Source organism: Salvelinus alpinus, chromosome 6 (assembly GCF_045679555.1).
Source record: "Salvelinus alpinus chromosome 6, SLU_Salpinus.1, whole genome shotgun sequence".
Classification (NCBI taxonomy): domain Eukaryota; kingdom Metazoa; phylum Chordata; class Actinopteri; order Salmoniformes; family Salmonidae; genus Salvelinus; species Salvelinus alpinus.
The window spans coordinates 2,592,513-2,606,293 of NC_092091.1; the positions used below are offsets into that span (position 1 = coordinate 2,592,513).

The following is a 13,781-nucleotide window of genomic DNA, read 5'->3' on the forward strand; positions in this document are numbered from 1 at the left end:
TACAGCATATTCTATATAATAAATACCATGCTACATTAACACAGCATGTTATTTATAATAAATAAGCAATTAAACACCGGAATGGTAGATGTGCAGAAGATGAATGAGCAAGTAGAGATACTGGGGTGCAAAGGCGCAAGATAAATAAATAAATACAGTATGGGGATGAGGTAGATTGATGGGCTCTGACAGCTAGTGAGGGAGATAAGTGTTTCCAGCTTCAGAGATTTTGGCAGTTCGTTCCAGTCATTGGCAGCAGAGAACTGGAAGGAAAGGCGGCCAAAGGAGGAATTGGCTTTGGGGGTGATCAGTGAGATATACCTGCTGGAGCTCGTGCTACGAGTGGGTGCTGCTATGGTGACTAGTGAGCTGAGATAAGGCGGGGCTTTACCTAGCAGAGACTTGTAGATAACCTGTAGCCTGTGGGTTTGGCGACGAGTATGAAGCGAGGGCCAACCAACGAGAGCGTACAGGTCGCAGTGGTGGGTAGTATATGGGGCTTTGGTGATAAAACAGATGGCACTGTGATATACTACATCCAGTTTGCTGAGTAGAGTATTGGAGGCTATTTTGTAAATTACATCGTATTCACGTTTTCAAAGTCAGAGCCGTCCAGAGTAGTGGTGCTGGACGGGCGAGCAGGTGCGGGCAGTGATAGGTTGAAGAGAATGCATTTAGTTTTACTTGCGTTTAAGAGCAGTTGGAGGCCAAGGAAGGAGAGTTGTATGGCATTGAAGCTGGTCTGGAGGTGAGTTAACACAGTGTCCAAAGAGGGGCCAGAAGTATACAGAATGGTGTCGTCTGCGTAGAGGTGGATCAGAGAATCACCAGCAGCAAGAGCGACATCATTGATGTATACAGAGAAGAGAGTCGGCCCAAGAATTGAACCCTGTGGCACCCCCATAGAGACTGCCAGAGGTCCTGACAACAGGCCCTATGATTTGACACACTGAACTCTATCAGAGAAGTGGTTGGTGAACCAGGCGAGGCAGTCATTTGAGAAACCAAGGCTGTTGAATCTGCCAATAAGAATGCGGTGATTGACAGAGTCGAAAGCCTTGGCCAGGTCTATGAATACTGCTGCACAGTAATGTCTCTTATCGATGGCAGTTATGATACGTTTAGGACCTTGAGCGTGGCTGAGGTGCACCCATAACCAGCTCTGAAACCAGATTGCATAGCGGAGAAGGTACGGTGGGATTGGAAATGGTCGGTAATCTGTTTATTGACTTGGCTTTCGAAGACCTTAGAAAGAGGTTAGGATAGATATAGGTCTGTAGCAGTTTGGGTCTAGAGTGTCACCCCCTTTGAAGAGGGGGATGACCGCGGCAGCTTTCCAATCTTTGGAAATCTCAGACGCTACGAAAGAGAGGTTGAACAATAAGTAATAGGGGTTGCAACAATATTGGCAGATAATTTTAGAAAGAGAGGGTCCAGATTGTCTAGCTCGGCTGATTTTGCAGCTCTTTCAGAACATCAGCTATCTGGATTTGGGTGAAGGAGAAATGGTGGGGGCTTTGGCGGGTTGCTGTGGAGGGTGCCAGGCAGTTGACCGGGGTAGGGGTAGTCAGATGGAAAGCATGACCAGCCGTAGAAAAATGCTTATTGAAATTCTCAACTTATAGTGGATTTATCGGTGGTGACAGTGTTTCCTAGCCTCAGAGCAGTGGGCAGCTGGGAGGAGGTGCTCTTATTCTCCATGGACTTTACAGTGTCCCAGAACTTTATTGAGTTAGTACTACAGGATGCTAATTTCTGTTTGAAAAAGTTAGCCTTAAGCTTTCCTAGCTTTCCTGTGTATATTTGTTCCTAACTTCCCTGAAAAGTTGCATATCATGGGGGCTATTCGATGCTAATGCAGAACGCCACGGAACGCCACCTAAATAGTTCTAAATATTAAAATCCTCTGATACTGAATTCCGTCATTCCTGTCTACGACTTGTAAGAGTCGACCATGGAGATACATACACTGAGTGGACAAAACATTAGGTACACCTTCATAATATTGAGTTGCAGCCCTTTTTGCCCTCACAACAGCCTCAATTCGTCGGGTCATGGACTCTACGTGGGGACGCAAGCGTTCCACAGGGGATGCTGGCCCATTTTGACTCCAATGCTTCCCACAGTTGTGTCCAGTTGGCTGGATGTCCTTTGGGTGGTGGACCATTCCTGATACACACAGGAAACTGTTGAGTGTGAAAAACCCAGCAGCGTTGCAGTTCTTGACACAAATCGATGCGCTTGGCACCTATTACCAAACCCCGTTCAAAGACATTTAAATATTTTGTCTTGCCCACCTTCTGAATGGCAGACATACACAATCCATGTCTCAATTGTCTCAAGGGTTAGGACAGACTACAATCCACTCTCTCTCTCCCCCCCTCTCACCTCTGGTGTCTTGGGGCAGTCGGCCTTCTGCCAGACGAGCACCCCAAAGTGAGTCCAGGAAAGCAGGGACCCCAGCACGTACCCCACGGCGTTACGTAGCGTTCCACAGGCCAGGAGAGGGTAGTACAGAACAGGGTAGTAGAACAACGAGACAATAATCCAGTACTCTGGGGGGAAAAAAACAACAGGAAGCAGAAGTAAGAAACAAAAAAATTATTTAGCTCCATCCTATAGATCCCTCAGCTGTTATTGTACTGTGTCTCAGCTGTTACTATACTGTCTCTCAGCTGTTACTATACTGTCTCTCAGCTGTTACTATACTGTCCGTCAGCTGTTACTGTACTGTCCCTCAGCTGTTACTATACTGTCTCTCAGCTGTTACTGTACTGTCCCTCAGCTGTTACTATACTGTCTCTCAGCTGTTACTGTACTGTCCCTCAGCTGTTACTATACTGTCTCTCAGCTGTTACTGTACTGTCTCTCAGCTGTTACTATACTGTCTCTCAGCTGTTACTATACTGTCTCTCAGCTGTTACTATACTGTCTCTCAGCTGTTACTATACTGTCTCTCAGCTGTTACTATACTGTCTCTCAGCTGTTACTGTACTGTCCCTCAGCTGTTACTGTACTGTCTCTCAGCTGTTACTATACTGTATCTCAGCTGTTGCTATACTGTCCCTCAGCTGTTACTGTACTGTCCCTCAGCTGTTACTATACTGTCTCTCAGCTGTTACTATACTGTCTCTCAGCTGTTACTATACTGTCGCTCAGCTGTTACTGTACTGTCCCTCAGCTGTTACTGTACTGTCTCTCAGCTGTTACTATACTGTCCCTCAGCTGTTATAAACTGTCCCTCAGCTGTTACTATACTGTCTCTCAGCTGTTACTATACTGTCTCTCAGCTGTTACTGTACTGTCACTCAGCTGTTACTGTACTGTCTCTCAGCTGTTACTATACTGTATCTCAGCTGTTACTATACTGTCCCTCAGCTGTTACTGTACTGTCCCTCAGCTGTTACTATACTGTCTCTCAGCTGTTACTATACTGTCTCTCAGCTGTTACTATACTGTCTCTCAGCTGTTACTGTACTGTCCCTCAGCTGTTACTGTACTGTCTCTCAGCTGTTACTATACTGTATCTCAGCTGTTACTATACTGTCCCTCAGCTGTTACTGTACTGTCCCTCAGCTGTTACTATACTGTCTCTCAGCTGTTACTATACTGTCCCTCAGCTGTTACTGTACTGTCCCTCAGCTGTTACTATACTGTCCCTCAGCTGTTATAAACTGTCCCTCAGCTGTTACTATACTGTCTCTCAGATGTTACTATACTGTCCCTCAGCTGTTACTGTACTGTCTCTCAGCTGTTACTATACTGTCCCTCAGCTGTTACTATACTGTCTCTCAGCTGTTACTATACTGTCTCTCAGATGTTACTATACTGTCCCTCAGCTGTTACTGTACTGTCCCTCAGCTGTTATAAACTGTCCCTCAGCTGTTACTATACTGTCTCTCAGCTGTTACTATACTGTCTCTCAGCTGTTACTATACTGTCTCTCAGCTGTTACTATACTGTCGCTCAGCTGTTACTGTACTGTCCCTCAGCTGTTACTGTACTGTCTCTCAGCTGTTACTATACTGTCCCTCAGCTGTTATAAACTGTCCCTCAGCTGTTACTATACTGTCTCTCAGCTGTTACTATACTGTCTCTCAGCTGTTACTATACTGTCTCTCAGCTGTTACTATACTGTCCCTCGGCTGTTACTATACTGTCTCTCAGCAGTTACTATACTGTCTCTCAGCTGTTACTATACTGTCTCTCAGCTGTTACTATACTGTCCCTCAGCTGTTACTATACTGTCCCTCAGCTGTTACTATACTGTCCCTCAGCTGTTACTATACTGTCTCTCAGCTGTTGCTATACTGTCCCTCAGCTGTTTCTGTACTGTCTCTCAGCTGTTACTATACTGTCTCTCAGCTGTTACTATACTGTCTCTCAGCTGTTACTATACTGTCTCTCAGCTGTTACTATACTGTCCCTCAGCTGTTACTATACTGTCTCTCAGCTGTTACTATACTGTCCCTCAGCTGTTACTATACTGTCTCTCAGCTGTTACTGTACTGTCCCTCAGCTGTTACTATACTGTCTCTCAGCTGTTACTATACTGTGTCTCAGCTGTTACTATACTGTCTCTCAGCTGTTACTATACTGTCTCTCAGCTGTTACTATACTGTCCCTCAGCTGTTACTATACTGTCCCTCAGCTGTTACTATACTGTCTCTCAGCTGTTACTATACTGTCCCTCAGCTGTTACTATACTGTCCCTCAGCTGTTACTATACTGTCTCTCAGCTGTTACTATACTGTCTCTCAGCTGTTACTATACTGTCTCTCAGCTGTTACTATACTGTCCCTCAGCTGTTACTATACTGTCCCTCAGCTGTTACTATACTGTCTCTCAGCTGTTACTATACTGTCCCTCAGCTGTTACTGTACTGTCCCTCAGCTGTTACTATACTGTCTCTCAGCTGTTACTATACTGTCCCTCAGCTGTTACTGTACTGTCCCTCAGCTGTTACTATACTGTCCCTCAGCTGTTACTATACTGTCTCTCAGCTGTTACTATACTGTCTCTCAGCTGTTACTATACTGTCTCTCAGCTGTTACTATACTGTCCCTCAGCTGTTACTATACTGTCCCTCAGCTGTTACTATACTGTCTCTCAGCTGTTACTATACTGTCTCTCAGCTGTTACTATACTGTCCCTCAGCTGTTACTATACTGTCTCTCAGCTGTTACTATACTGTCCCTCAGCTGTTACTATACTGTCTCTCAGCTGTTACTATACTGTCTCTCAGCTGTTACTATACTGTCTCTCAGCTGTTACTATACTGTCCCTCAGCTGTTACTATACTGTCCCTCAGCTGTTACTATACTGTCTCTCAGCTGTTACTATACTGTCTCTCAGCTGTTACTATACTGTCCCTCAGCTGTTACTATACTGTCTCTCAGCTGTTACTATACTGTCTCTCAGCTGTTACTATACTGTCTCTCAGCTGTTACTATACTGTCTCTCAGCTGTTACTATACTGTCCCTCAGCTGTTACTGTACTGTGTCTCTCAGCTGTTACTATACTGTCTCTCAGCTGTTACTATACTGTCCCTCTGCTGTTACTATACTGTCCCTCAGCTGTTACTATACTGTCCCTCAGCTGTTACTATACTGTCCCTCAGCTGTTACTGTACTGTCTCTCAGCTGTTACTATACTGTCCCTCAGCTGTTACTATACTGTCTCTCAGCTGTTACTGTACTCACTCTCAGCTGTTACTATACTGTCTCTCAGCTGTTACTATACTGTCCCTCAGCTGTTACTATACTGTCTCTCAGCTGTTACTATACTGTCTCTCAGCTGTTACTATACTGTCCCTCAGCTGTTACTATACTGTCCCTCTGCTGTTACTATACTGTCTCTCAGCTGTTACTATACTGTCTCTCAGCTGTTACTATAATGTCTCTCAGCTGTTACTGTACTGTCTCTCAGCTGTTACTATACTGTCTCTCAGCTGTTACTGTACTGTCTCTCAGCTGTTACTATACTGTCTCTCAGCTGTTACTGTACTGTCTCTCAGCTGTTACTATACTGTCTCTCAGCTGTTACTATACTGTGTCTCAGCTGTTACTATACTGTCTCTCAGCTGTTACTGTACTGTCTCTCAGCTGTTACTATACTGTCCCTCAGCTGTTACTGTACTGTCTCTCAGCTGTTACTATACTGTCTCTCAGCTGTTACTATACTGTCTCTCAGCTGTTACTATACTGTCTCTCAGCTGTTACTGTACTGTCTCTCAGCTGTTACTATACTGTCTCTCAGCTGTTACTATACTGTCTCTCAGCTGTTACTATACTGTCTCTCAGCTGTTACTGTACTGTCTCTCAGCTGTTAATATACTGTCTCTCAGCTGTTACTATACTGTCTCTCAGCTGTTACTATACTGTCTCTCAGCTGTTACTATACTGTCTCTCAGCTGTTACTATACTGTCTCTCAGCTGTTACTATACTGTCTCTCAGCTGTTAATATACTGTCTCTCAGCTGTTACTATACTGTCTCTCAGCTGTTACTATACTGTCTCTCAGCTGTTAATATACTGTCTCTCAGCTGTTACTATACTGTCTCTCAGCTGTTAATATACTGTCTCTCAGCTGTTACTGTACTGTCTCTCAGCTGTTAATATACTGTCTCTCAGCTGTTACTATACTGTCTCTCAGCTGTTACTATAATGTCTCTCAGCTGTTACTATACTGTCTCTCAGCTGTTACTGTACTCACTCTCAGCTGTTACTATACTGTCTCTCAGCTGTTACTGTACTGTCTCTCAGCTGTTACTATACTGTCTCTCAGCTGTTACTATACTGTCCCTCAGCTGTTACTATACTGTCCCTCTGCTGTTACTATACTGTCTCTCAGCTGTTACTATACTGTCTCTCAGCTGTTACTATACTGTGTCTCAGCTGTTACTATACTGTCCCTCAGCTGTTATTATACTGTCCCTCAGCTGTTACTATACTGTCCCTCAGCTGTTACTATACTGTCTCTCAGCTGTTACTATACTGTCTCTCAGCTGTTACTATACTGTCTCTCAGCTGTTACTGTACTGTCTCTCAGCTGTTACTATACTGTCTCTCAGCTGTTACTATACTGTCTCTCAGCTGTTACTATACTGTCCCTCAGCTGTTACTGTACTGTCTCTCAGCTGTTACCGTACTGTCCCTCAGCTGTTACTGTACTGTCTCTCAGCTGTTACTATACTGTGTCTCAGCTGTTTGAGCTTGTGTGTACAGTATAACGTGGGGTACTGGTTGCTTAGTAACGTCTTCCGTAATATCAATACAAAGTGTATAAAGCTCAAAGCCAATAAAGGTTGAGTAAGTTAGAAGTTTGCCCATAAATGTTCCAATATGTCTATTATATGTTAATAGTTAATGACTGGTGGAGACCAACATGTAGTTATTTTGTAAGATACAGACTATTAGATGAAATCTATTTTTTTCCCAAAGCCATTTTAGATGTCGCGCCAGCGGTTCAATCCGAACAGATTCACAAATCATTTTCTTTATCATGGGAATGACTGACGTATGGAGTCTAAAGACTGACTAAGGAATCTAAAGACTGACGTAAGGAGTCTAAAGACTGACTAAGGAATCTAAAGACTGACTAAGGAGTCTAAAGACTGACGTAAGGAATCTAAAGACTGACGTAAGGAGTCTAAAGACTGACATAAGGAGTCTAAAGACGGACGTAAGGAGTCTAAAGACTGACGTAAGGAGTCTGAAGACTGACGTAAGGAGTCTGAAGACTGACGTAAGGAGTCTAAAGACGGACGTAAGGAGTCTAAAGACTGACGTAAGGAGTCTAAAGACTGACGTAAGGAGTCTAAAGACTGACTAAGGAATCTGAAGACTGACGTAAAGAATCTAAAAACTGACGAAGGAATCTAAAGACTGACTAAGGAGTCTAAAGACTGACGTAAGGAATCTAAAGAAGGGCGTAAGGAGTCTAAAGACTGACGTAAGGAGTCTGAAGACTGACGTAAGGAGTCTAAAGACTGACGTAAGGAGTCTAAAGACTGACGTAAGGAGTCTAAAGACTGACGTAAGGAGTCTAAAGACGGACGTAAGGAGTCTAAAGACTGACGTAAGGAGTCTGAAGACTGACGTAAGGAGTCTGAAGACTGACGTAAGGAGTCTAAAGACGGATGTAAGGAGTCTAAAGACTGACGTAAGGAGTCTAAAGACTGACGTAAGGAGTCTAAAGACTGACTAAGGAATCTGAAGACTGACGTAAAGAATCTAAAAACTGACGAAGGAATCTAAAGACTGACTAAGGAGTCTAAAGACTGACGTAAGGAGTCTAAAGACTGACGTAAGGAGTCTAAAGACGGACGTAAGGAGTCTAAAGACGGACGTAAGGAGTCCAAAGACGGACGTAAGGAGTCTAAAGACTGACGCAAGGAGTCTGAAGACTGACGTAAGGAGTCTAAAGACTGACATAAGGAGTCTAAAGACTGACGTAAGGAGTCTAAAGACTGACGTAAGGAGTCTAAAGACTGACGTAAGGAGTCTAAAGACGGACGTAAGGAGTCTAAAGACTGACGTAAGGAGTCTAAAGACTGACGTAAGGAGTCTAAAGACTGACGTAAGGAGTCTAAAGACGGACGTAAGGAGTCTAAAGACGGACGTAAGGAGTCCAAAGACGGACGTAAGGAGTCTAAAGACTGACGCAAGGAGTCTGAAGACTGACGTAAGGAGTCTAAAGACTGACGTAAGGAGTCTAAAGACTGACGTAAGGAGTCTAAAGACTGACGTAAGGAGTCTAAAGACGGACGTAAGGAATCTAAAGAAGGACGTAAGGAATCTAAAGACGGACGTAAGGAGTCTAAAGACGGACGTAAGGAGTCTAAAGACTGACGTAAGGAGTCTAAAGACTGACGTAAGGAGTCTGAAGACTGATGTAAGGAGTCTGAAGACTGACGTAAGGAGTCTAAAGACTGACGTAAGGAGTCTGAAGACTGACGTAAGGAGTCTAAAGACTGACGTAAGGAGTCTAAAGACTGACGTAAGGAGTCTAAAGTCTGACGTAAGGAGTCTAAAGACTGACGTAAGGAGTCTAAAGACTGACGTAAGGAGTCTAAAGACTGACGTAAGGAGTCTAAAGACGGACGTAAGGAGTCTGAAGACTGACGTAAGGAATCTAAAGACTGACGTAAGGAGTCTAAAGACTGACGTAAGGAGTCTAAAGACGGACGTAAGGAGTCTGAAGACTGACAAAAGGAATCTAAAGACTGACTAAGGAATCTAAAGACTGACTAAGGAGTCTAAAGACTGACGTAAGGAATCTAAAGAGTGACGTAAGGAGTCTGAAGCTTGACGTAAGGAATCTAAAGACTGACTAAGGAGTCTAAAGACTGACGTAAGGAGTGTAAAGACTGACGTAAGGAGTCTAAAGACTGACGTAAGGAGTCTAAAGACTGACGTAAGGAGTCTAAAGACTGACGTAAAGAGTCTAAAGACTGACGTAAGGAGTCTAAAGACTGACGTAAGGAGTCTAAAGACTGACATAAGGAGTCTAAAGACGGACGTAAGGAGTCTAAAGACTGACGTAAGGAGTCTGAAGACTGACGTAAGGAGTCTGAAGACTGACGTAAGGAGTCTGAAGACTGACGTAAGGAGTCTAAAGACGGACGTAAGGAGTCTAAAGACTGACGTTAGGAGTCTAAAGACTGACTAAGGAATCTGAAGACTGACGTAAAGAATCTAAAAACTGACGAAGGAATCTAAAGACTGACTAAGGAGTCTAAAGACTGACGTAAGGAATCTAAAGAAGGACGTAAGGAGTCTAAAGACTGACGTAAGGAGTCTGAAGACTGACGTAAAGAATCTAAAAACTGACAAAGGAATCTAAAGACTGACTAAGGAGTCTAAAGACTGACGTAAGGAATCTAAAGAAGGACGTAAGGAGTCTAAAGACTGACGTAAGGAGTCTGAAGACTGGCGTAAGGAGTCTAAAGACTGACGTAAGGAGTCTAAAGACTGACGTAAGGAGTCTAAAGACTGACATAAGGAGTCTAAAGACGGACGTAAGGAGTCTAAAGACTGACGCAAGGAGTCTGAAGACTGACGTAAGGAGTCTAAAGACTGACGTAAGGAGTCTAAAGACTGACGTAAGGAGTCTAAAGACTGACGTAAGGAGTCTAAAGACGGACGTAAGGAGTCTAAAGACTGACGTAAGGAGTCTAAAGACTGACTAAGGAGTCTAAAGACTGACGTAAGGAGTCTGAAGACTGACGTAAGGAGTCTGAAGACTGACGTAAGGAGTCTAAAGACTGACGTAAGGAGTCTGAAGACTGAAGTAAGGAGTCTAAAGACTGACGTAAGGAGTCTAAAGACTGACGTAAGGAGTCTAAAGACTGACGTAAGGAGTCTAAAGTCTGACGTAAGGAGTCTAAAGACTGACGTAAGGAGTCTAAAGACTGACGTAAGGAGTCTAAAGACGGACGTAAGGAGTCTGAAGACTGACGTAAGGAATCTAAAGACTGACGTAAGGAGTCTAAAGACTGACGTAAGGAGTCTAAAGACGGACGTAAGGAGTCTGAAGACTGACGTAAGGAATCTAAAGACTGACTAAGGAATCTAAAGACTGACTAAGGAGTCTAAAGACTGACGTAAGGAATCTAAAGACTGACGTAAGGAGTCTGAAGACTGACGTAAGGAATCTAAAGACTGACTAAGGAGTCTAAAGACTGATTTAAGGAGTGTAAAGACTGACGTAAGGAGTCTATAGACTGACGTAAGGAGTCTAAAGACTGACGTAAGGAGTCTAAAGACTGACGTAAGGAGACTAAAGACTGACGTAAGGAGTCTGAAGACTGACTAAGGAATCTAAAGACTGACTAAGGAGTCTAAAGACTGACGTAAGGAATCTAAAGACTGACGTAAGGAGTCTGAAGACTGACGTAAGGCATCTAAAGACTGACTAAGGAGTCTAAAGACTGACGTAAGAAGTGTAAAGACTGACGTAAGGAGTCTAAAGACTGACGTAAGGAGTCTAAAGACTGGCGTAAGGAGTCTAAAGACTGACGTAAGGAGACTAAAGACTGACGTAAGGAGTCTAAAGACTGACTAAGGAGACTAAAGACTGACTAAGGAGTCTAAATGCGGTGGTCAGTAGATAAACTAACGACGAGTTTGACATATTTTACAGAAAACAAAATAGTCCCCAGTTATTGTTGCCCGTGGTGTAATCATGTCTAACCAGAGTGCCCATGGGCTCCAGAGTGTAGCTAAATTTCAGTCAGTAGCTATCCTTCTAAATTCATTGGGCACTGGATAAACTAACCATGAGTTGAACATATTTGGCTGAAAACACATTTTTCAGCAACATGTCTTAAAGGACCCATGAGCAGCAACATAAAGGACCCATGAGCAGCAACATGATGATGTCTGAAACACGTTTCATTACTAAGAATGATGTCTGAAACACGTTTCATCACTAAGAATGATGTCTGAAACACCTTTCATCACTAAGAATGATGTCTGAAACACCTTTCATCACTAAGAATGATGTCTGAAACACCTTTCATCACTAAGAATGATGTCTGAAACACCTTTCATCACTAAGACTAATGTCTGAAACACCTTTCATCACTAAGACTGATGCCTGAAACACCTTTCATCACTAAGACTGATGTCTGAAACACCTTTCATCACTAAGAATGATGTCTGAAACACCTTTCATCACTAAGAATGGTGTCTGAAACACCTTTCATCACTAAGAATGGTGTCTGAAACACCTTTCATCACTAAGAATGGTGTCTGAAACACCTTTCATCACTAAGAATGGTGTCTGAAACACCTTTCATCACTAAGAATGGTGTCTGAAACACCTTTCATCACTAAGAATGGGGTCTGAAACACCTTTCATCACTAAGAATGATGTCTGAAACACCTTTCATCACTAAGAATGATGTCTGAAACACCTTTCATCACTAAGAATGATGTCTGAAACACCTTTCGTCACTAAGAATGATGTCTGAAACACCTTTCGTCACTAAGAATGATGTCTGAAACACCTTTCATCACTAAGAATGATGTCTGAAACACGTTTCATCACTAAGAATGATGTCTGAAACACCTTTCATCACTAAGAATGGTGTCTGAAACACCTTTCATCACTAAGAATGATGTCTGAAACACCTTTCATCACTAAGACTAATGTCTGAAACACCTTTCATCACTAAGACTAATGTCTGAAACACCTTTCATCACTAAGACTAATGTCTGAAACACCTTTCATCACTAAGAATGATGTCTGAAACACGTTTCATCACTAAGAATGATGTCTGAAACACCTTTCATCACTAAGAATGATGTCTGAAACACCTTTAAACACTAAGAATGATGTCTGAAACACCTTTAAACACTTAGAATGATGTCTGAAACACCTTTCATCACTAAGAATGATGTCTGAAACACCTTTCATCACTAAGAATGATGTCTGAAACACCTTTCATCACTAAGAATGATGTCTGAAACACATTTCATCACTTAGAATGATGTCTGAAACACCTTTCATCACTTAGAATGATGTCTGAAACACCTTTCGTCACTAAGAATGACGTCTGAAACACCTTTCATCACTAAGAATGACGTCTGAAACACCTTTAATCACTTAGAATGATGTCTGAAACACCTTTCATCACTAAGAATGATGTCTGAAACACCTTTCATCACTTAGAATGATGTCTGAAACACCTTTCATCACTTAGAATGATGTCTGAAACACATTGCATCACTTAGAATGGTGTCTGAAACACCTTTCATCGCTAAGAATGATGTCTGAAACACCTTTAAACACTAAGAATGATGTCTGAAACACCTTTCATCACTAAGAATGATGTCTGAAACACCTTTCATCACTAAGAATGATGTCTGAAACACCTTTCATCACTAAGAATGATGTCTGAAACACCTTTCATCACTAAGAATGATGTCTGAAACACCTTTAAACACTTAGAATGATGTCTGAAACACGTTTCATCACTAAGAATGATGTCTGAAACACCTTTAATCACTTAGAATGATGTCTGAAACACGTTTCATCACTAAGAATGATGTCTGAAACACCTTTAATCACTAAGAATGTTGTCTGAAACACGTTTCATCACTAAGAATGATGTCTGTAACACCTTTAAACACTAAGACTGATGTCTGAAACACCTTTCATCACTAAGAATGATGTCTGAAACACCTTTCGTCACTAAGAATGATGTCTGAAACACGTTTCATCACTAAGAATGATGTCTGAAACACCTTTAATCACTAAGAATGATGTCTGAAACACGTTTCATCACTAAGAATGATGTCTGTAACACCTTTAAACACTAAGAATGATGTCTGTAACACCTTTAAACACTAAGACTGATGTCTGAAACACCTTTCATCACTAAGAATGATGTCTGAAACACCTTTCATCACTAAGAATGATGTCTGAAACACCTTTCGTCACTAAGAATGATGTCTGAAACACGTTTCATTACTAAGAATGATGTCTGAAACACCTTTCATCACTAAGAATGATGTCTGAAACACGTTTCGTCACTAAGAATGATGTCTGAAACACCTTTCGTCACTAAGAATGATGTCTGAAACACCTTTCATCACTAAGAATGATGTCTGAAACACCTTTCATCACTAAGAATGATGTCTGAAACACCTTTAAACACTAAGAAGGATGTCTGTAACACCTTTAAACACTAAGAACGATGTCTGAAACACCTTTCATCACTTAGAATGATGTCTGAAACACCTTTCATCACTAAGAATGATGTCTGAAACAC

General features: G+C 42.3%; 1 protein-coding gene across 2 annotated transcripts in view; it reads right to left on the reverse strand.

Annotated features, from left to right (window-relative positions):
- The window catches only part of stra6 (signaling receptor and transporter of retinol STRA6), an 83,828-nt gene that overhangs the window by 48,202 nt on the left and 21,845 nt on the right, over nt 1-13,781 (reverse strand). For both annotated transcript variants that reach the window (XM_071405141.1, XM_071405140.1), the window contains one exon: nt 2,389-2,555. In XM_071405141.1, coding sequence (XP_071261242.1) covers nt 2,389-2,555 — 167 coding nt within the window. The remainder of the gene's footprint in view (nt 1-2,388; nt 2,556-13,781) is intronic.